We start from the raw sequence: 23,536 nt of genomic DNA on the forward strand, positions 1-23,536 counted from the left end.
TCTTTCCTTCCTCTTTCTACCTGTATTCCACTTAAATTGTAAAGACTTGCATATAGAAGACCTTATTATGCCTGAACATCAGCTGTAAGTTTTGGATCAGAGTAGCTTCTCTGAAGGTTTGTATATCTTCTTGACTTTCTTCTACTAGGTTTTTATTTCAGAATTGCCATGGGAGGTACAGTCCTTTTCTGATCTGTGTGGTTTCAATAAAAGGGAGATACGCTTATGAAAGTTCTTAGAATCATTTACTCCTTTTATGTCTTTTACCTAGAATGTCAGCCTTTTTCAGCAAAGTAAGCATTGTTCTTATAATGGTGAAAAATCTTAAATGTTTGCCACTGTATCAGGGTTTAATGTGATTCACTAATGCATTTACCCTCAGTACAAGTTTGTTTTTTTGCCAAGTATTCCTATTAAATATTTAGCATTTATAATATTGTTATATTAGAATTTGGCTTTATTTGCATTTATAGATCATAAACTCATTTCTCTTTTATTGTACTGAAGAACCCATTGTAAGAGGCAGTAAATCCTGTGGAAAATGGCCTTCAGTGATCTTACTTCGAGGACTGTGCGTCTTTATGATAATTGGATCAAAGATGCTGGTAAGTAACCAAATTTCCTACTTAAGGAACATCTTTCCTTTTCATATCAGATTCCTATATTTCATAGGATTTTAGTGAAACAGAATGAGAGACTACAACTTAATACTCCCTTGTAGACTCTTCAGATATTGATTTTTATTACTAGTTAATGAAACGAAGTGTCACTGTTCTCATTACAAATATGTACAAAGAGCTACACAGATGTTTATTTATAATAATGTTTATAACAATGAAAATAGCTTTAATATTCAGTGAAAGAAATTGGTTAATAAATGATGGTACATTCCAACTCAGTAATCATTAAAACTGATTTTTGAGGCACAGTGCTCTTAGCTTGATTCTGCCCTAATGCTCCTAAGGGAAATAGCACTTAATGCCATTAATGATAAATCTTGAATGGGAGGGCCTGCACCCTCAGGGATGTATCAGAAAGGGCAGGGAATTTTCATAGGGCAATCTCTGAGTAATACTGAAGTGTCTGCCTTCTTATTTTGCACATTTTAAAAAATAAAAATCAATGTTCCAGAAGAACGTTTAGTGCCAATTCAAGTTTAAATATGTTAAATGAAAAACAGGTTATAAAACATCAGTACATTTCTTTTGTGAGAACACTTATTTCTGTGTGATGGGATTATGGGTAGTTTCTATTTACTTATCTACGTTTTATTTATTTATTTTTAAAGTTTATTTATTTTGAGAGAGACAGAGTGGGAGAGGGACAGAGAGAGAGGGAAATAGAATCCCAAGCAGGCTCCCCGCGCTGCCAGTGCAGAGCCTGATGCAGGGCTTGAACTCACAAAACTGCAAGATCATGACCTGAGTTGAAACCGAAAGTCGGATGCTTAACCAACTGAGCCACCCAGATACCCCTACTTATCTATGTTTTATACTGCACAAATGTGTGTTGCTTTTATAACCATCACAAAGCATTTAAAAAATATAACAAAGGCAAAACAACTTTTAAGTAAACAAGCAATCGGAGTGTGGTAGAGCTGAGTTGGACCTAGGCTTCTTCAAAGAACTAACTCCTCACATTAGAATGTAAGACACTGAAGCTCAGAGATATGACCTTCCTGAGACTGTGGTTAGTTGTTGGCAGAAAAGACTAGAGCTTTTGTTTTCTGATTTTGATTGGTATTCTGGTATTTCACATTTGAATTATTTTACACGTATTCACCACCATCACTACTTTAGATTAGTTCTCCCTTATCCAGAAATCACATGTTCACCAAATGCAGGAAGAAAAAGTGTGACCTCTTGGCATTTAGCGCAAGTGGAATTATTTTCTAATTCATGCGGATTTCAGCAAAGATACACTGTCTCATGGTTGCCATCTTTCTCAGGAGACTGCTAAAGACCAATTTTATTTCACTAAAAAAGGTCTCAACAGATTTGCCCTTGAAGAACGGCAAGGGTTTTTTTAGTATCCTATAAATAGAGCAGCTTCAATCTGGCAGGGGGATGGAGAATGATTATTTCCATATTTCTCCCTTTTTTTTCTTTAGTTTTTCAGTGAATATAATGATTTTGAGAACACACAGATTTCTTGAGAGGTTATGCTTCTCTGAAAATTTACAGTAGTTCTCATACATTCAGTATTTAAGTTCTAATTTTTTGTCTCGTTCTAATGGCTTTCACTTTTATTTGTTTTATATTTTTAAAAATATTAATATTTTCATTGCTTTTCAAAGTAAAGGTGTACCTTGCTCATGATTTGAACTTGGGAGCCAAATAGATTTGGGTATATTTTTTGAAATGGACCCATCTGGAAGCACAAGTTTCTTGCTATCCAAGTCTTGCTATTCACTATACCAAATGCAAGAGCTCAAGAGATTCAGATAATCAATATCCTAACTCAAGAGCCAAATCAATTTAGATAATGACTAATACCTGTATACTGCTAGAAGTATAAAATGTTTTTAAATGAACTGCTTCTGAATTCCACTTCCACTTTTATCCATGGAATGACTCTTTTTTTTTTTTTTTAATGTTTATTTTTGAGACAGAGAGAGACAGAGCATGAACAGGGGAGGGTCGGAGAGAGAGGGAGACACAGAATCCAAAGCAGGCTCCAGGCTCTGAGCTGTCATCACAGAACCCGACGCGGGGCTCGAACTCACAGACCGTGAGATCATGACCTGAGCCGAAGTCTGCTGACCTGAGCCGAAGCTCAACCAACTGAGCCACCCAGGCGCCCCGGAATGACTCTTTTTTATTAGGAATACTTACATTGAAAAGCCGAGTAATATGAGAATAAAGGATATGAGTAATATGTAATAATAAAGTAATATAAAAATAAAGAATGATAAAGGGCTGGAAGTGGTTAGGGAGAGAGGAGAGAGGATTTAGGGATGTATTATGAGAAGACCTAGATTTAAGTTCTACTTCAATGGACAGGCTAGGTGGTCTTGAACAAATGATTGTCTGTGTTAAATAGATGTTTCTTTTTTAGCAAAACAGAGGTGAGAATGGTACCTATGAGCTACCAGACAATATACATGAAAGTGCTCTGTTACTTAGGAAGTATCTCAGCATAAATGGTGGTGGTGTTACAGATGACGGAAAGACTACTTTCCTCTGAAAATACTTTTAATGTAGCATATGCTTTTTTCAAATATCTCTTCCTATTTTTTTAACTCAGGGACTAGAGGGTTAAAATGTTTTGTGTTAGATTTACAACTTTGTGAGAACACTATCAGGTGTAACAGGAGAGGTTTTTGCTTCTGCTTAGTGTGATATTGATCTCAGCCATTAGAAATCACTCCTGGCCATCTCAGTCCAGTTTTACTTTGCTTGCCCTGGAAAGGTCTGAACCCATGATCAAGGGCCAAGAATTTCAAATGTATTCTTGGCATTGGCCCTATTCCTGAGTAGCATGCGGGAAACCTACTGTTATTCTTTGGTTTTCTGATTGCTAGGGAGGTGGTGATACTGCATAGTTATTTCATGTGGAAAATTCCACAGCTACAGATTTAAATATGACTTAATTAACACTAAGCTGTAAGAGGATTTATGGTGATTCTTAGATATGAAATGTCAAATTTTGAAATAATGTTCTAGTAGCGTTTTGGACTGTAGAAAAACGGAAACTTTTTAATGTTTTAGAAGTAACTTTCCTTGTGTTTTGTTAGTAACAATGGCTTTTCAAACCTAGTTATGATCTTTTTACAAGAAGACGGAGTATGAACAAGGTTGCTGCCATTCGGAACCTTTAGTATTTCACTATGTGCTGGAGGCACATGTTTGCTTTTCCTTCCAACTTCTTCATCTTGTTGGTGCTTTGAATTTTAAAGGGTGTACTTGAGCTAGTACATGCTACTTAAGAAGAGAATACTCTCTTACAAGTAGTTGATGGAAAAGCTCATTAAAATTCTATGTATGTGGCACTTCTACTTTCCCTGTACTCTCTCTCTCTGGAACACTCTTTGAAAAAATATTGTTAGCCTAGCAATAAGTCAGAACTGCGATAACCACTGGGGTATGGATTTCAGACAACCTGCCTTCCTATCCTCTTATTTCATCTTGGCTCTCTTTACTTATGACACTTAAATCCAGCCCTGATGCCAAATAGAAGGTACATGAAACACTCTTCCCCTCAGCCTCTTGTCTGTGGGGAAAACAGAGTTCACTTCACCCCTGAACCTTTTATAATTTGTGGGATCACAGAGTGAGTCTTTATCATAGACTTTAAATTTAGTCTGATCACAGCCTTTAAATGTCATCAAGCAGTCCCCTCTACAACTCCCTAAACAAGTCACCATCTGTACGTGATTTATAGACATCTTGTCGTGGGGAGCCCCTACCTCACAGGGACGTGGGCTTCCTATCTAGAAAGGTATAACCATCATTGAGAAAGAAGGCAGGAAAAATGAACAGTTGTCAGTGTTAACAATAACCAGAGTCATGAACATCATATTAAAGACTTTGACTTTTATTTGCTCAGTAGGGAGAGCTGATTGAAGCAGAGGAATAATCTGAACAGAGCTGTACTTTTAGAAAGTGAACTTGGCAGTTGTATGGAAGACAAGATGTAGCAAATTGGATCCAGGGCAGGGAAACCACATAAAAGACCACTACAGAGCACGTAGTAAGGGATGCTGAGGCCCTAGGTGTAGGTGAAAGAAGCACTAAACCTTTGGTTCTTTTTTGTTTGTTTGTTTATTTTTGAGGGAGAGACAGACACAGAGTGTGAGCAGAGGAGGGGCAGAGAGAGAAGGAGACACAGAATCAGAAGCAGACTCCAGGCTCTGAGCTGTCAGCACAGAGCCTGATGTGGGGCTCAAACTCACAAGCTATGAGATCATGACCTCAGCCGAAGTTGGATGCCCAACTGACTGAGCCACCCAGGTGCTCCTGAACCCTTGGTTCTTAACTCTGACAGTTCATAATGGTCACCTCAGCAGCTTATGGATGCCTGGGACCCATGCCCTAGGATTCTGATGCAGTTTGGTCAGGGCCATTTTTTTGACAATTTGATTTTTAAATCCTACAGAGGTGATTCTGCTATGCTGACAGAATTGATATGTGTTGTAATAATAGCAATGCATAATTACTGAGCCCTTATGTTGTGCTAGGCTCTTTACACATAGGCTCTTTACATACTCACTAAATCCCCTATGAGTTACATGTTGCTTTATGCCCAATTCACATATGAGGGAAGTAAGCACGGAAAAGTGAAATCAGTGGCCCAGGATCACACGAGTCAGTGGGAGAGCCCAGGGTCAGAACCCAGGCCCGCTGACTCCAAAGCTCACTGAAAATAGGATTTTAAAACCCCCAAACTTGGTATATTGTCTTATGAACATAGCATGAAATTAGCTAGTTTTTGTTAAAAGATACAATGGTATTTTTAAATTTACAAAATGTGAAAGTTACACATAGGATTTTGATAGAAGGTATATGATTAAAATGTTAAATTACAGGAAAAAATTATCCATTTTAAAGTGTTTTTTTTTTTCCTGCTTCCTGAGCCAGCCCAGCATGCTTTTCCTGGCTTGTTTTCTTTCTACTGCTACCAAAGGAAAACAGAAAGATGATGTCATTTGATATTTTTCCCCCTGATGTGTCAATAAAAGAATAAAATAAAATATATCTTTAGTTCAGGAATTCCTTTACCGACACACAAAAAACCCTAGTTTTCAGTCATGCCTACGATGTCTTTTAAGAACAGAAACATTTTAAATGGCTTAAAGAAAAAGGCAAAAAGTGAAAATCATCCATACTGTTACCATCCAAAGGCGATAATATTAATATCCTACCAGTGGTCTTCTTTGGTACTAGTTTTCAGTCTTTATTTCATTGGAGATAAAAACTAGACATATTCCTGTGGCTTACAGTATTGTAAGCCCTTCCCCCTCTCTGCCCTTCCCCCACCTCAATAAGCTTCGGATTATCCACTGACAGGAAAAATTCAACAAAGTTTGAGCAGTTCTGATTCTGTCCGTTAAGTCCCCATTTGTGTGACAACTTTTATTTATGGAGACTTCCCTGGTGAGTTACAGGCCTGTGGCTAGCATTCCTCATGGCCGTTTACACTGCACGCGGTACCCAGATGTTTGGGGAACTTGTTGAAGAGAAGGATGGTCACTAACAGAACCAAAACACGCTAACACACTAACACAGCACATCAGTGATTTTAATTTTAATTTTAAGAACTTTAAGATTTAATTTTTTAATTTTAAGAACTTTGTGTTTTTATGAATGTCTTTCAGCAAACTTTTGTTGAATTTCTATCTTGTATAGGATACTTGACTGAAATTGTTCCTGCTGAGAGCATCAGTGACTTCCTTTTATTAAATCCAGTATCACTTTTCATTCTACATTTTACTTTGTCTCTCTGCTTCATTTTATCCTTTGACTTCTTCCAAAGATTAACTCTTCCCTTGGCCTCCAGATAGCCTACTTCTCTGGTTCTCCTTCTGCCTCTCTGGCCACTCCTCATTCTTTTTTATAGTTTTCTCATGTACCATTCCTCCTGTGAAGATTGAGTCCTCAAGATTCTGACTTGAATCACTCAGGCTTCTTACTCTATGCTCTTTCCTCAGCCACTTGCATGGCTCTATTGTTCATCTTTTATGTGATAATGACCCCCAACAGTACATCCTTGGCCCAGATCTCTCTCCTAATTCCAGATCCAAATATCCAGGTGCCTTTGGAGGTCTCCATAGAAATGTTCTAGGGGTGCCTGGGTGGCTCAGTTGGTTAAGTGCCTGACTCTTGGTTTTGGCTCAGGTCATGATCTCATAGTTCATGAGTCCAAGCCCCATGTCAGGCTCTGTGCTGAAAGCTCAGAGCCTGGAGCCTGCTTCAGATTCTGTGTCTCCCCTTCTCTCTCTCTGCCCTTCCCCACCTCAAAAATAAATTAACATTAAAAAAATATTTTTTAAATAAATAAAAAAAATATTTTCAGGGGTGCCTGTATGGCTCAGTTGGTTAAGTGTCCAACTCTTGATTTCATCTTAAGTCATGATCTCATGGTTGGTGAGATCCAGCCCTACATCTGGCTGTGTGTGGACGTGTGGTGCCTGCTTGGGATTCTCTCTTTCCCTCTGTATTTCTGCCCCATCCCTCCCTCTCTCTCTCTCTCAAAATAAATAAATAAACTTTAGAAAATATTAAAAAAATAAAAATATTTTCAGACATCAAAATATAGCCGTAATACTATAATTACATTGAAATAAAACATCATCATCATCAAGAATTCAACCAGTATTTATATTTTCCCAATTATCTCATAAGAGTATCCTTTTTAAATGTTTATTTATTTTTGAGAAAGAGAGACAGAGTATGAGCAGGGGAGGGGCAGAAAGACACACACACACACACACAGATTCTGAAGCAGGCTTCAGGCTCTGAGCTGTCAGCACAGAGCCCAATGTGGGGCTCGAACTCACAAGCCGTGTTAGATCATGACCTGAGCTGAAGTCAGACGGTCAACGGACTGAGCCACCCAGGTACCCCTTTTAAGGTATTTTTAACTGCTAGTTTGGTCACTTTTTATACTTGATGCATTAAAATAATTACTCAAATTATTTATCCTGTAATAATAGCTCATATTAGAAATAATAATAAGTTTGACTTTAATGTTTTTTTTCCTTTTCTACTTGAACATTTTAAATATATTAAGAATGCTTAGATTATATCAATTTTTCTATCAGTCTATATATATTGATCCTTTTTTTGTGGTCAATTGGTGTTAAGAAACTTGTGGGACAAGTCTGACATTTTTTCATTTTAAGATTTGTTGCTTCTTTCTTCATGCTTATAGAAATTTTGTTTATCCTTGCAATACAAGAACTGTACATACATCTGTATTTGTTTATTCATTAGTATTTACTTCCTGATACATGGTAAGTATTTTGACATAAAGATTAGTTTTGATTTTCATTTTTTCAGAAAAATATTTTATGATCTATTTGAATATTTTTCTGTTTTTCTCCTGTTCAGGAATACCTGTTATTTTTGCAAGTCCACTGTTGATTTGGCATATATATTTTTTTCTCAAATGCTTTTAAAAAATTTCATTATTGAAGTATAATTGACATACACTGTTATATTAGTTTTAGATATACAGGGTATTAATTCAGCAGTTCTTTACATTACTCTACACTCACCATGATAAGAGTGGTTACCATCTGTCACCATTACAGCATTATTAACTATATTCCCTGTGCTGAACTTTTCATCTTCAAAGCATATTTTATCTTGAGTTGCAGTGTTTTAAAAAAATGTTTATTTATTTTGAGAGAGAGAGAGCACATGAGTGGGAGAAGGGCAAAGAGAGAGGGAGAGAGAGAATCCCAGGCAGGCTCCATGCTGTCAGCATAGAGCCCAGTGTGGGGCTCGATCTTAGAAACTGTGAGATTATGACCTGAGCCAAAGTCAGGAGTCTGATGCCTAACTGATTGAGACACCCAGGTGCCCCTCAAGTTGCAATTTTTAACTGATCTAATTCTCCTGGTCTAGAATGAGCAGTGACCAGGTGAATTTCTCTTTACATGGTTATGAGGCCAATATAGTCCCCCCCCCCCCCACGCAAATGTCAGGTTAGCTAGCCTATTTTGGACACCTAGTCCCACACTTCAAGTAGATAACGCTAAGGTCCCTTTCAGTTCTTTGATTCTGTGATACAGAATATATGGAAATGTCCCAGTTTCCTTGGAGAAAGAAGAAAGTCAAGAAACAGCAAACACAAACATATTTCTATATATAAAAGAATATCTGGGTGGAGAAACTCTAAAATGTTGCTAGTGGTTATAGATGGATGGTGGAACTTTGCTGCATGTCCTCTGTTCCCCAGATCTACTCTGTATCCTGTGCTGGACCATGAGGAACACAGTAGACTATATCCACAGGCTTACTCTCCTACCATCTGGTTCTGGTTGGTTTCAACCAATGGAGAACCCCAGGAAACTAGAAAGAGAGAGAGAGGAGAGTGGTATTGAGATGTTAATTCCCCAGTCACTTCCATAGTTGCCTTATGCTGGCCCATTCCCTCCACTGAAGGTCACAGCTCCTCTCCTGGAGGGCTTGTCCATTTGACTCCTGGGTTCTGGTAACCACTACCTACCTCCCTTTGTCCTTTGAGGCCTGTGGTGGTAACAGCCCTACTCTTTTTACTCTTCAGTAGGAGCCCTACTCCTAGCCCTTACTCTTAGGCTTCCATAGACAGTAGTGATCCTTGACCAAATAGTCTACTGTCAACATTAGGATCTAGGTGCTTGTTTAAGAAATGCTGGTTGCTGTCAGTTATTTCTTGGCTCAATGAATGTGCACTTACATTTTGTTTTTAGATCCAAGAGTTGAAGACTGGCTCCTCATGTCCTCACCTCTGCCACAAACCATCATCCTGGGATTCTATGTCTATTTTGTCACTTCTCTAGGACCAAAGCTCATGGAGAATCGAAAACCCTTTGAACTCAAGAAAGCGATGATAACGTACAATTTTTCCATAGTGCTGTTTTCTATGTATATGTGTTATGAGGCAAGTGTCTTCAGTATTCCTAATGGGAGAATTTTGCCTGAGTCTTCCTGTTTTTCTGTCATTATATGTCTTGTTATAATTATAGTGATGACTCTTTGAGATTTAAGGAATTTTAGAAATTTAGCTCACTAGAGCAGGTATTTGCCAAAAATATTGTTATGTATAGACTGGGTATAGAGGATCTCAATATACTCTACCTCACAAGTAGTGAGAAAAATTAACATTAAGTTTGGGGACTTGCATATACCTAGTCTTAATAGATGATTGAATGAATCTATACGTGTTAGTTTTCAGGAAACTCATACATGGAGAAATTAAGTAACTTACTCAAAGTAGCATAGCTACTGTAGTATTAGTGGAGGACCAATATTTGAATCCAGGTCTGTCTGACATCAGGAGCTCATCCTGACTCTGTAATGAGTTACCATCACCATGGTAGGAAGCTCTGACGAGCTGTAAGATGGTAGACTGTTTAGGTTCGATTTAGATGGGCCTTGTAGGGACAGGGAATTTAGACTCCTACAAAGCAGTACCTGAGGGAGTCTGTCCCTTAATTGTTACTTTGTTAATAAGAGAGATGAGGATCTTCCAGGACCCAATAGTAGACTTATGGTTTCTCTCTCACCCACTCTGCTATTAACAACCTTCACCCAGCCTCACTTACCTGCTTTTCTGTGATTCCTTGCTTCTTTTCTAATACTGGCGGTCTCCCTCATCCTCTACTCCTTAGTTACTTCTTTGCAGCATAGCCTGTGCTTCCACAGAACTGGAACTCTCTAGGGCCCACCATGACCCCTCTGGCCCCTCTTGACACCATGACCTCTGCACATGCATCCCTCCCACCTGATTCCTGCTGCGAATCCACCTGATTGAGTCACCTTAAATCTGCTGGAGCCTCATTACCGGCCTCCCTGCAGTCTGGACTTACCTTGCTACCTTCTATTTCTTCTACTTTATTACCAAAATTAACTACAAGCTACCTTACTGTCCCTTCCGGATCGTGAATAACTGAAAGGGAAAGAGTAATAGAGGTGGTCTAACCAGGTTATGAGAGATAGGAAATAACCTGTAGAGCCTAGAAGAGAGTGACCTAGTAGCCAGGAGACCAGGGACCAGTTAGTACCAGTTATGCTACTAACCAGCTGCCTCATTTTGAGCAAGTTACTTAACCTCTCCGGGCCTTAGTTCTCCTGTTTTACAGAGTCAGGATTAAACCAGATTGTCTCTCAGGTCCCTTTATGCTCTGTGTCTGATTGTGCCATTCAATGTGATATCTCCAAATACATTTCTCAGGAAGTAATTAAATTATAGCCAGTAAGTTTGGTTTCCTGTTTTAGCAATTGCAATGTAAAAGAAGTTTTGAAAATATCTGAATTTGGCAGTTTCTATCTCCCATTAATCACTCATACTAGAGTTACTTATGTGCCAATTTTGGGTTTATTACCTGCCAAATGAACATTATCATTCGTTCTTCTTAATTGCCTGAAATATAGACATATATGTCAGAAGTTTTGTAGACTGTTAAAATGTTCTTAATCTTAATATCAGGAAGGCGTTAGGCTTCACTCTGTCTTTAAACAAAGACTTTTGACAGCTGGTCAGGATGTCATCTCCAGAGCACCGAACACATGGTTTACTGGGTGTAGCACAATTGCATTAGGTCTACAGAGGAAACACCTCCACTAGGGATGTTAGGGAAAATATGAACAAGGTGAAAGGGAAGTACACCAGACTAAAGGATCCCACGTGCCTTATCGTGTAGTGATGGTTTTGAATGTGCTAATTACTTGGCACCAGTCAGACATTAATAGAGAGACACTGGTGAAGACCACCCAGGAGCCCATGTCACAGGGTTTCTCTTGTCCAGCTCAGTGTTTATTTGGGGTAGGGTATGGTGGAGAGCCAGCATCCCCATTTAGTAAGTGGACTTTCAGTTTTACTTGCATCAGTTAGAAGATAGTCTGAATGGAAGAGAATATGACACTCACTGACATCAGGATTTTGTACAATAGAATTAGCTGTTTTTGCACCACATTCCATTGTTCCCTTGAGGAAAAACTTATTGACTTGTTTTTGTAAGTTATTTTTCTCACTCTTAAAATATGTCTTACACTTTTGTGAATCTTAAGATAATCTTTTTTTAAGATTTCATAATTGACCAAGTTAAGAGTGAGATTAAATATCTTATGAATTAAGCTCGGAGTTGATATCAAAAAAGGATGGTATGATTTTGAACACCACAATCTAAACAGTTGTTTTAGCTCCTTTGTTTCTTTTTGTTTTTCACCATTAAAATATCATTTTGCTGATGCCTCATAAACTTTTGCCTTTAAAAATTAATTTATGATAAAGTTTTCATTTTAGCTTTAATAGTAAATTAAAAGTAGAAATTTAAAATGTGCATTAATGGCAGAAAATGATGTAACCATTATACTGAAAAAGAAGGCATTTATTATACTGAAGAAGAAGATGCTGGCACTTGAGAGAATAGGATGTCAGAGATGAGCTGATCATATTGTGAGGATACTAAGTTAAGCCAACCATTTATATGTGCATTAATTTAAAATTAGAACCCTTGGATGAGCACTAGGTGTTGTATGGAAACCAATTTGACAATAAATTTCATATATTAAAAAAAACATACTAGAAAAAAAATAAAATAAAATTAGAGCCCTTAGCATTTCATTTTCAGATACTGTTTCATTTTTTAAAATTTTATTAAAGTTTTTATTTGAATCAGATAGTGTTTTAAAAGAACTTCCCACCATCATACTAAAAGAATGTCCATATAAATCTTTGAATTGAGGTTCAGATAACAACAATAGGCTTTTTCTTCCCACCACTAGTCTATGATTCCTTAGTGGGTGTGCTGGAATTAAGGCATGCCAAATTGCACTCTTACTGATAACATTTTCCTCTCTTACTTGTTATGTGAATCCAAAGATGAACTGATCTCTGAGTCTTGTGTTTCACCAATCTTGATTTTAAGACCCACAGACTACCCCTTCACATTATACCCACTAGTGAAGGACAGGAAAATGCAGTTATGGCAACCCTCTTATGAGTACCGTGAGGAATCTTGGTTTGCCTATGTATTTTATTGACTAATTGAGAAGGCTGGAAATCACCAGAAAGGACTGTTTTCAGACCCACTTATTCCCTTCAGAGTACACAAATACGCTAATGGGCATATATAGATGTACACACATGTACATATACTGACATATATCTACCAGTATTTGCTGTTGAGGCAAAACACTCCCAATGTTTTATTCTCCACCATATCAGAATAATCATCCTAAGAAATGGACACTTGAATATGAACACAGTTGATAGAAATAATAGATGACTGTACAATTTTGAAAATTCTTGTTGCTTTGACTATCAATTGAGTTGCTAGTTCTAACTGTTCTAGCCTGGCTTTCCCACTGACCTGAATGCTGGCTCAGCTGAGAATGTGGTGAGGAGGCACAATCAAAACTACCTTTATTATAGCTGTTGAGCAAATGCTTCCTTCTTTAATATGCATGTGCTCTCTTACAGTTTGTGATGTCTGGCTGGGGTACAGGTTATTCATTTCGATGTGAAATTGTTGACTACTCACAGTCACCTTTAGCGCTGAGGGTAAGTTTCTCTTTGGAATATCTTGTAACTCAAATTAAATGTTAAAACTTCTGAGATTCTATTTTTTAACACTTAATGTGAACTCAGAAGAAGTAAATGACTCATCTATCAGATTATATGTATTGAGAGAAAACTAAAAGTTATCAGAAAGAATCAAATGAAATCAGGTGTGTAGTTTTCTGTTAAATGAAAATTGGTACTTTTATTTTTTAACTTCCTGGACTTAAAAACAAATTCATATCTGGTTCCTCAAAAAAAGTAAAAATATAATTCCCATATGATCTGGCAATTCCATTTCTGGGTGTATACCTAAAAGAATTGAACACAGGGACTCAGGTATCTGTACTCCCCTGTTCATAGCAGCATTATTAACATGTCCACGGACAGATGAATGGACAAAGAAAACATGGCATATACATACAATGGGATATTATTCAGCCTTAGCAAAGATGGAAATTCTGACACATGCTATAACATGGATGAGCCTTGAGGGCATTATGCTAAGTGAAATAATCAAGGCACGAAAGGATAAATACCGTATGATTCTATTACATGTGGTGCCTAGAGTAGTCCAATTCAGAGACAGAAAGTAAAATGGTAGTTTTCTGGACCCATGGGTGGGAGGGGAGATCTTACTTAACAGGTACAGAGTCTCAGTTTTGCAAGATGAAAAGAATTCTCTGGATGGATGGTGGTATTGGTTGAGCAACAAAGTGAATGTATTAACTGCCACCAAGCTGAACACTTAAAAATGGTTAAGATGGTAAATTTGGTTATGTGTATTTTGCCAAATTAAAAAAATAAAATTTTCCTCTGTATAAAAATAAGATAAATTTGTATCTTTGTGTGTTTCTGCAGATGGTACGCACCTGTTGGCTTTATTACTTCTCCAAATTTATTGAGCTATTAGATACTGTGAGTATGTGGTCACCACATTTGGTAAATGTTTGATGTCTCAATGGAAGCAATAAACTGCTAGAGTTCAGTTGTTGTCTGATAACTTTGGTTATCTCTGTACTTCAGGCAGAACTCCTATTATCTCTTACCTTTTATTATCAGTAATTTTAGAGAATAGATAGGATAAGCTTTTTTTTTTTTTTCTGGTCTTTTGCAAATTCCAAAAGGTTTTTTTATGTATCTACTGCCTGATTAGGATAAGCACGTAACTGTCATATACATTGCAAAACTGTGTATCTTTATGGAGATGGATGACAGGTGTTTTGGGAAGCAAGCTCAGGAATCAAAGAGCAGAAAACATTTTACCTTGGGTTCTGCCAGTGTAAAGCAAAGCACTCTGTCATCCATATTCCTTTAAGAGGATAAATGCTTCATAATTCTTAAACATAAATTAGGATATCATCCCTGGGGTAACAGTAATTTTGGTAATATCAAAACTATCTCCAGCTGCCATTCTGAAGTTCATGCTTACTAGGTGTTCTCTCTTCCCACATAAGATCCTTTGAAGATCAGCTCTGAATTTGGATGACTGGGCTCTGGGAGAAGCAAGTGCCATGGAGTAGGGTACATGATGAGAGGAGAATGCTGTGTACTTCTGTTTTCAGAGTAGCTTAGGAAAGCTGGATATTTATCATATCTTTGGGATATGTGGGTCTTAGTTATCTGGAACCAGTTCTGTCTGTCTAAGACAAACAAGTGTGTTCTATCTTCAGAGTACATACAAATATGTTTCTTGTAGCAAATCTCAACATGCTTCACCTTCTCACCTGAACAATCACATAATGTTGGAATTGGAAAGGACTTTAGTGAGCATAGCATACAGTAGTTCTCAAACTTGGGCATGCATTAGAATTGCCTAGAGGGCTTGTTAAAAACACAGATGCCTGCACCCCACCCCTAGAGTTTCTGATTTGCTAGGTCCTATGTTGGCCTCAAGAATTGCATTTGTTTTAAGTACTCAGGTGACGTTATTGCACCCCACCCCTAGAGTTTCTGATTTGCTAGGTCCTATGTTGGCCTCAAGAATTGCATTTCTTTTAAGTACCCAGGTGATGTTATTGCTGTTGGCCTGGGGTCCACACTTTGAGACCTCTGCTGTAGTTCAGTGGTTCTCAGCCATCATGAGGCTGAGGCAAGAGGATTAACTGCATTAGAAAACAACAACAACAACAACAACAACAACAACAACAACAACAACAAAAACCTGGGTCCCACCTCCAGAGATTTGGTGCCAGATGGTCTATAGTTAGAAACCAGGCATGGCTGTTTTTGAAAAGCTTCTTGGACATTGGCATATACAGCCAGGGTTGAGAACCACTAATCTGGTTCAGAGCCCTCAATCTGAAAGTAAATTGAAGCCAGGAAGGTAAGTAATTTACCCGGAGGAATGCTGCTACTGTCTGGGGTCAGGGTCCCAGATAGCTAGTTTGGGGCTTTTCTGTTGCACCATGCTGCCTTCTTCCATGTGCATAATAAGCAAATGCTTCTCGGCCTCATTTTTCCTGCTTTGCATGTTCTCAGTTCCACGTTCCACAAAAAAACTGTTGGTGCCTCTGTGTTCTTCCCTGAACCACATTTTTCAAATACTACTATGGATACTTTTTTTGCGCTGCTCTGTTTAGCCTGTATTTAGAAGTCTGACTCAATACTGGTATTCTGAATTTTCAGTATTTTTTGAACATTTAATTCTGCTCTTGAATTTAAATTTCCCCCTGCTTTTGCCTGCCTTTTCTCCTCTTTGTTTGTAGAGTTTCTGCAAACCACGGGTGCATTCAATCTGGATGGTGCCTTTGCTGCTCTTCTCATTTTTCCTAGGCTACTTTTTTTTTTTCCTCCATCCTGTTTCTATAAAACCCCTCAAGTTTTTCCCTTTTCATCTTTATCTACTAATAATGTGCTAACTTTTGATTTGTTGCAAGTCCTCTTTCAGTTTGCTTAATCCCTTATCTAAATTAGTAGGATGTGTCTTAAGAACTGAGACTCTCTGCTTTCCCATGTACTTCAAAATCCACGTGGATGTTTTCCTGCCAATAATAATTCTTTCAATATTCTTTGGCCATGTTCTTCACTTTCCATTTTTTATTTTAAAATCTGCATTCAATTTCTTTAACACCTTTTTATTGATTCTCCCATGACTAGGCATCATACCAAAGTTCCTTCATACTAATGAGCTTTTGAGCTACCCCTTGGAGAATCAGCTGCTTCTGTGAGCATTCTCTAAGGCAGCCCTTTCAGTGCAAGTGATGATGGGAAATAGTTTGTATTTTGCCAATATTTTTGTAACAGTAGATATATCATTGCATGATTTTGTATGAACTTGATTTTTTTAAAATTATTTCAGATCTTTTTTGTTCTGCGTAAGAAAAATAGCCAAGTGACTTTCCTGCATGTCTTCCATCATACCATCATGCCATGGACCTGGTGGTTTGGAGTCAAATTTGCTGCAGGTAGCCAAGGGAGATTCGGGATCATGTGTAATGAGCGATTACATTTTTGTATATTGTAAACACAAATTCTGTCCTGAAATGTGATTTAGAAGAAACTCAAAACATCAAAGAATTAATTTGGTCAAACTTCTGACTTTCATTATTACCTGAAACATAAACTTTTAACCTAGATCCCTCCTCCACCCTCTCCTCTTTAGATACACATGACTTTTAGGTATAGTCTTCTACTCATATCCTTTAGTTGTTTTGTTTGGATTTTACTCTTTCCCCAGATAGTTCTTTTAAATGTCATTAACTAAATAAAAACAAAAAAAAATGGTACAAGCTTTAATTTCATAGATATATAGATAAATACTCCTAATTGTTTCCAGGAAGTTAGAATGTTGATCTCAAGTTCTAGTCTTTTTTGCATTCACATTTCATCCCCTACCAATTCTGTAAAGATGTGTCAAATTGTGGTTGTCTAAACTTTGTTAAACATCCCACCATATTAAAGGATATTATTTTGATTTTTTTTCAAGTTAAAAGTACTTTAAAACAAAAGCTTGGCAAACAGATTCTTGTTCGTTTGGTTTTCATTTTATGCTTCTGAACATCTAGAATCGGAAAAAACAGATTAAGTAATTTTACCCTCTCATAAAGTATTAAATAAATGATACCCCCAAGGATATACACGTATTAGCAAAAATTGGTTGGGAGATTTATTTACATGAGTTTATTAAATTTAAGAAGTCTTCAAGTTAGATAATACTTTAAAATTTCTGCAAATAGCTCACCTCTATTATGCATTCTGACTTTGTATGACTAAAAAGAGAAACCACATTTGAGGAACTCTTCTTTGAGTTTTAGAGTCTGTAGGCATAGGGAAAAATCTGCATATCTTGTAACAGGAGAGGGTATGAATAAGCTAGTGGCATGAAAGAGATACCAGAACCTAAAGAAGCCAGAGGGCTGTCTCTACCATGGCCTTTGGGCATCAGATTTTCCAATATGTGAAGTATTTCTTTGCCCCAAACTGGCATTTATGTGTCACAGATTTTTAAAAAGTGAAAGTCACTGTTTTTCCTTATAATTTATGTAAAAATGTAACTCATTATAATAAGATAGTCTCTTCTGTGTCCATTTCATAAATCAAGGATAGGTATATTACTTAGTCTCCATTATTATCCTTAACTTCATATGTTTTTGTTTTCTCTCACATGCATATCAGTTCTTTGAATAGGATTTTCATTGACATTTCATTTGTGTTAGCCCAAAATTTAAAAATACCATCCATTAATAAAATGGTTATGAATTCTTGTGTATATATAATTGTGAAATTCAAATGGTATCAAGGGACATTTAGCTCATCTTCTCTTTTCAGCAGTTTGACTCCAAAATTATCAGAAATAGGTATTTATTTTATTTTAAAGTATGCTAGCAAAAGTTCTTTCACACCCTTATAATTTATTTATGCAGATTTCTTCTCTGAGACTAGAATGTTACATCACAACACTGAAAAATAAATATAAATTTAAAAAAGATTGGGAGGAATTACCTCAAAATACAGTGATTTAGAAATAGTGCACAAAAAGTGGTTTCCCTCTCCACCTGTATCCTTCTCTGTTTTTTCTAAATTGAGTATCTGTTGGTTCTATAATGGAGAAAATGGACTTTATTTGAAGAACAGAGTTGAGCAGTTTTTTTCCTAGATTATCTAGAGTGATTTTTTTTTTTAATTTTTAAAAAAATTTATTTAAATCCAAGTTAGTTAACATATAGTGTAATACTGATTTCAGGAGTAGAATTCAGTGATTCATCACCTACATAGAACACCCAGCGCTCATCCCAACAAGTGTCCTCCTTAATGTCCATCACCCATTTATCCTATCTCCCCACTCAGCACCCGTCCAGCAATCCTCAGTTTGTTCTCTGTATTTAAGAGTCTCTTATGGTTTGCCTCCCTCTCTCTTTTTATCTTATTTTTCCTTCCCTTCTCTTATGTTCATCTGTTTTGTTTCTTAAATTCCACATATGAGTGAAATCATATGATATTTATCTCTCTCTGACTAACTTATTTTGCTTTAGGATAATACATTCTAGTTCCATCTATGTTGTTAAAAGTGGCAAGATTTCATTCTTTTTGATTGCCAAGTAATATTTTGGTGTGTGTGTGTATATATATATATATATATATATACACACACATACACATATATACATACACACACACACATACACACACCACATCTTTACCCATTCATTAGTTGGTGGATATTTGGGCTCTTTCCATAATTGGGCTGTTGTTGATAGTGCTGCTATAAACATTGGGGTGCATGTGCCCCTTCGAATTAGCATTTTTTTATCCTTTGGATAAATACCTCTAGTAGTACAATTGCTGGGTTATAGGGTAGTTTTATTTTTAATTTTTTGAGCAACCTCCATACTGTTTTTCAGAGTGGCTGCACCAGTTTGCATTCCCACCAGCAGTGTAAGTGTTCCCCTTTCTCCACATCCTTGCCAACATCTGTTGTTTCCTGAGTTGTTAATTTTAGCCATGCTGACAGGTGTCAGGTGGTATCTCATTGTGGTTTTGATTTGTATTTCCCTGATGATGAGTGACGTTGAACATCTTTGCGCATGTCTGTTAGCCATCTGGATATCTTCTTTCAAAAAGTGTGTGTTCGTGTCTTTTGCACATTTCTTCGCTGGATTATTTGAGTTTGATATTCTTTATAGATTTTGGATACTAACCCTTTATCTGATATGTCATTTGCAAATATCTTCTCCCATTCTGTCTGTTGCCTTTTACTTTTGTTGATTGTTTCCTTCACTGTACAGAAGCTTTTTATCTTGATGAGGTCTCAATAGTTCATTTTTGCTTTTGTTTCCCTTGCCTCTGGAGACATGTCTAGTAAGAAGTTGCTGCAGCCAAGGTCAAAGAGGTTGTTTTCTCCTCTGGGATTTTGATGGTTTTGTGTCTTACATTTAGGTCTTTTATCCATTTTGAGTTTATTTTTGTGTATGGTGTAAGAAAAGGGTTTCAGATTCATTCTTCTGCATGTCGCCGTCCAGTTTTCCCACTACCGTTTGCTGAAGAGACTGTCTTTTTTCCATTGGATATTCTTACCTGCTTTGTCAAAGATTAGTCAGCCATACATTTGTAGGTCCATTTCTAGCTTCTCTGTTCTGTTCCTTTGATCTGTGTTTCTGTTTTTGTGCCATTACCATACTGTCTTGATGATTACAGCTTTGTAATATAGCTTGAAGTCCAGAATTACGATGCCTCCAGCTTTGGTTTTCTTTTTTTTAATATTACTTTGGCTATTTGGGACCTTTTCTTGTTCCATCCAAATTTTGGAATTGTTTGTTCTAGCTCTGTGAAGAATGTTGGGTTTTTTTTGATAGGGATGGCATTGACTACGTAGATTGCTTTGAGTAGTATCAACATTTTAACAATATTTGTTCTTCCAATCCATGAGCGTGGAATGTTTTTACAGTTCTTTGTGTCTTCTACAATTTCTTTCATAAGCTTTCTGTAGTTTTCAACGTATAGATCTTTTACCTCTTTAGCTAAGTTTATTTCTAGTTATTTTATGGTTTTGGTGCTATTGTAATTGAGATCGATTCCTTGATTTCTCCTTCTCCTACATTATTTGTGTATAGAAATGTCATAGATTTCTGCACATTTGTTTTATATCCTGCTACTTTGCTGAATTCATATATTAGTTCTAGCAGTTTTTTGGGTGAGCCTTTTTCTAAAGTGTATCTTTGAAGGGGAGCCTGGGTGGCTGTCGGTTAAGCGTCCGACTTCGGCTCAAGTCATGATCTCACATTTCATGAGTTCAAGCCCTGCATCAGGCTCTGTGCTGACAGCTCAGAGCCTAGAGCCTGCTTCGGATTCTGTGTCTCCCCCTCTCTCTGCCCCTCCCCTGCTTGTGCTCTCTCTCTGTCTCTCAAAAAAATGAATCAATGTTAAATAAATAAATAAATAAATAAATAAATAACAAATCACAAATTTTTAAAAAAAGTGTATCTTTGAGTCCATTGATAGGCTTCCATTTCTAAACAAGTATTGCTTTTGATAATGAAATTTTAAAAAAGAAATTCCTGTTTTTCAATGTTACCCTATTTATGGACATTGAACACTTTGTAGTGGGTTCGTTGTCCACACCTTAATCCCCCTTCTGCTTTACAAAATGCAAATACTTTCTTCTCTCTTATACATTCCCTAAGTTGGCATTTCCATTCAGTCTTGCATGTGGAATTTAGTAAACACTTGTACACCTATATCTACTTAGTGACAAGTACAGTGATAAGAACTGAGATACTTCCAGAAATGTGGTTTGGCATTGACTTTCATTCCTAGAATGAAACTGTTCAGTTTAAACTGTTCTTTCAAAAACTTGAGCACAGCTGATCTCTATCTAGTATTTAATTTCCTGTTTGCCTGTTGTACACTTCTCTTGCATAACAGCAATCCAACTTTTCTTTGGAATATGATAAAACGTTTCTCTGGCAGGTTTTTATATTCATTATGTACATATTCCCTTCCGGAGATATGGAGAGCTGTGATAATTACCCAGGTGATTCCTTTATTTTTCTAATCCAAAGGAATAAAATGTGATGGCACTAACTGTAATTCATTCTGAGATGTTAGCTTTTCAAAACTATTGTAAAGAAGAAAGCAAGCTTAGAAAATACTTTATTAGGAAAGCCTTCCAAGAAAATAAGTTAATTTTGATGGCTGATTTTGATGAGTAACCCTTACTAAACACTGTTAATTATGTTAGTGCTTTATTAAATTCCTGTCCATGGGATCCTCATTTTAGGACATTTAAATGGTGAAAGATTCTGAATGGGAAATAGTCTTCTAACAAAAAATGGGAGAGGTGTCTTAATGAGAAAGGCTCTGATATAGATTGTTAATCAAAGGTGAAATAGGTTTCCTGTGTGTTTGTATAATCAGGAGACACAAATGGAATTGAGAAGTATTTGGCATATGCCTGTTAAGCAGCTTGACTCCTAACCTATCAGAAATAGACAACTATTATATTTTTAAATCACCTCAGAAAAGGTGTTTTCACACCACTATAGTTTATTTATTCAAGTTTATTTTGGGAAAAAAGACCAACCTAAATGTAAATAATAAAAGGTGGGAGGTTGTTGATAAGCTGCATTAATTCAGTTTCTTCTGACTTGAAATTTATGATAATTAAAGAATTGGCTGAAATTTTATTTACTCTAGTAAGGGAAAGTTTATGAAGCATAGTATAGCAGAAATGAGGCATGGGGGAAGTATTTAAATTACTCAAAAATATTTATTTTATTTAAAAAAGGTTAAAGGAGGGGCGCCTGGGTGGCGCAGTCGGTTAAGCGTCCGACTTCAGCCAGGTCACGATCTCGCGGTCCGTGAGTTCGAGCCCCGCGTCAGGCTCTGGGCTGATGGCTCGGAGCCTGGAGCCTGTTTCCGATTCTGTGTCTCCCTCTCTCTCTGCCCCTCCCCTGTTCATGCTCTGTCTCTCTCTGTCCCAAAAATAAATAAAAAACGTTGAAAAAAAAAAATTAAAAAAAAAAAAAAAGGTTAAAGGAATACTTTAGCAGTGGTAGTATCCAGAAGTATCTAAAATTTCTCTGATTATGAGTGATTATTAAGTCATTAGTTTCTACTCTGCAACAATTTTTGTTTTGCTTTAAAATTTCTGGAATACATAATGCTTATGAATTTGGTCCTTTTTCTAATGTAATTGTTCCACATTTGTGAGGTTTTGTTTTATTTCTGGAATTAAATAATACTGGAATAGGGGCACATAAATGGCTCAGTTGATTAAGTGTCTGACTCTTGGTTTTGGCTCAGGTTGTCATCTCACAGTTTGTTGGTTCAAGCCCCACGTGAGGCTGCTTGGGATTCTCTATCTCTCTCTCTCTCTTTCTTTCCGCCCCTCCCCCATTCATGCTGTCTCTGTTTCTTTCGAAAACAAACTAAAAAAAAAAAAAAAAGAGTAATGGAATAAAGTGGAATATTTTCGAGAAAAATTTAAATCTCAGATCAGCATCACTAAGCTGAATCAGGCTATACATAAAGAATGCAACTTCTAGGGGCGCCTGGGTGGCGCAGTCGGTTGAGCGTCCGACTTCAGCCAGGTCACGATCTCGCGGTCCGTGAGTTCGAGCCCCACGTCGGGCTCTGGGCTGATGGCTCGGAGCCTGGAGCCTGTTTCCGGTTCTGTGTCTCCCTCTCTCTCTGCCCCTCCCCCGTTCATGCTCTGTCTCTCTCTGTCCCAAAAATTAAAAAAAAAAAAAAAAAAAACGTTGAAAAAAAAAAAAAAAAAAAAAAAGAATGCAACTTCTTCTAGATGGTCCGTCTTAGGAAAGATGCCAGGGAAGAGGTTTTTTTTCATTTTTTGCCCCTACTATCAGCTCATCATCACCTTGTTACCCCTTCCACTACTACAGGTCCAGCTAAAGACAATTGAAATGATCTTTGCTTCTGTTCTCCAAGGATTTTTTGCTTCAACTAACTTGAATAGGACCAGTAGGAGATATAGTGGTTAGAAGAAGAAAACCAAGATAAGAAGGCACAATTGATAATAATCAAATGGAAGCGGTAATCAAAGATGACTTAACAATTAATAAATGTTTATTTTGGAAAAACAATTATTTTTAAATAACTAAGGCAAACCTAGCTTAGCCTACTGATGAAAGCCAGTGGTTTTACTGCCAAAGTTTTGTAGCACGGGAGAATGGATTGTGATGAATTCATACAGTGTAATACTATAATACTGCACAGAAGTAAGAAAGCAAACTACTAATATACATAGCAACATGGATAAATTCTTAAAAACATTATGTTGATTGAAAGAGAGTAGGCTTGGGGCACCTGGGTGGCTCGGTCGGTTAAACGTCCGACTTCGGCTCAGGTCATGATCTCATGGCTTGTG

The 23,536-nt window shown here is 37.1% G+C and overlaps 1 protein-coding gene across 3 annotated transcripts in view; it reads left to right on the forward strand.

Moving 5' to 3' along the window:
- Window positions 1-23,536, forward strand: part of ELOVL7 (ELOVL fatty acid elongase 7) — an 81,139-nt gene that overhangs the window by 52,222 nt on the left and 5,381 nt on the right. For 2 of the 3 annotated variants that reach the window (XM_058731751.1, XM_058731741.1), the window contains exons 2-6: window positions 508-605; window positions 9,398-9,588; window positions 13,132-13,212; window positions 14,071-14,127; window positions 16,511-16,616. In XM_058731751.1, the coding sequence (XP_058587734.1) occupies window positions 542-605; window positions 9,398-9,588; window positions 13,132-13,212; window positions 14,071-14,127; window positions 16,511-16,616 (499 nt within the window). In that variant the 5' untranslated portion in view covers window positions 508-541. Of the gene's footprint in view, window positions 1-507; window positions 606-9,397; window positions 9,589-13,131; window positions 13,213-14,070; window positions 14,128-16,510; window positions 16,617-23,536 lie in introns of those variants that run through there. The other variant, XM_058731759.1, reaches the window with a different exon arrangement.

Source organism: Neofelis nebulosa, chromosome 1 (assembly GCF_028018385.1).
Source record: "Neofelis nebulosa isolate mNeoNeb1 chromosome 1, mNeoNeb1.pri, whole genome shotgun sequence".
NCBI classification, from domain to species: domain Eukaryota; kingdom Metazoa; phylum Chordata; class Mammalia; order Carnivora; family Felidae; genus Neofelis; species Neofelis nebulosa.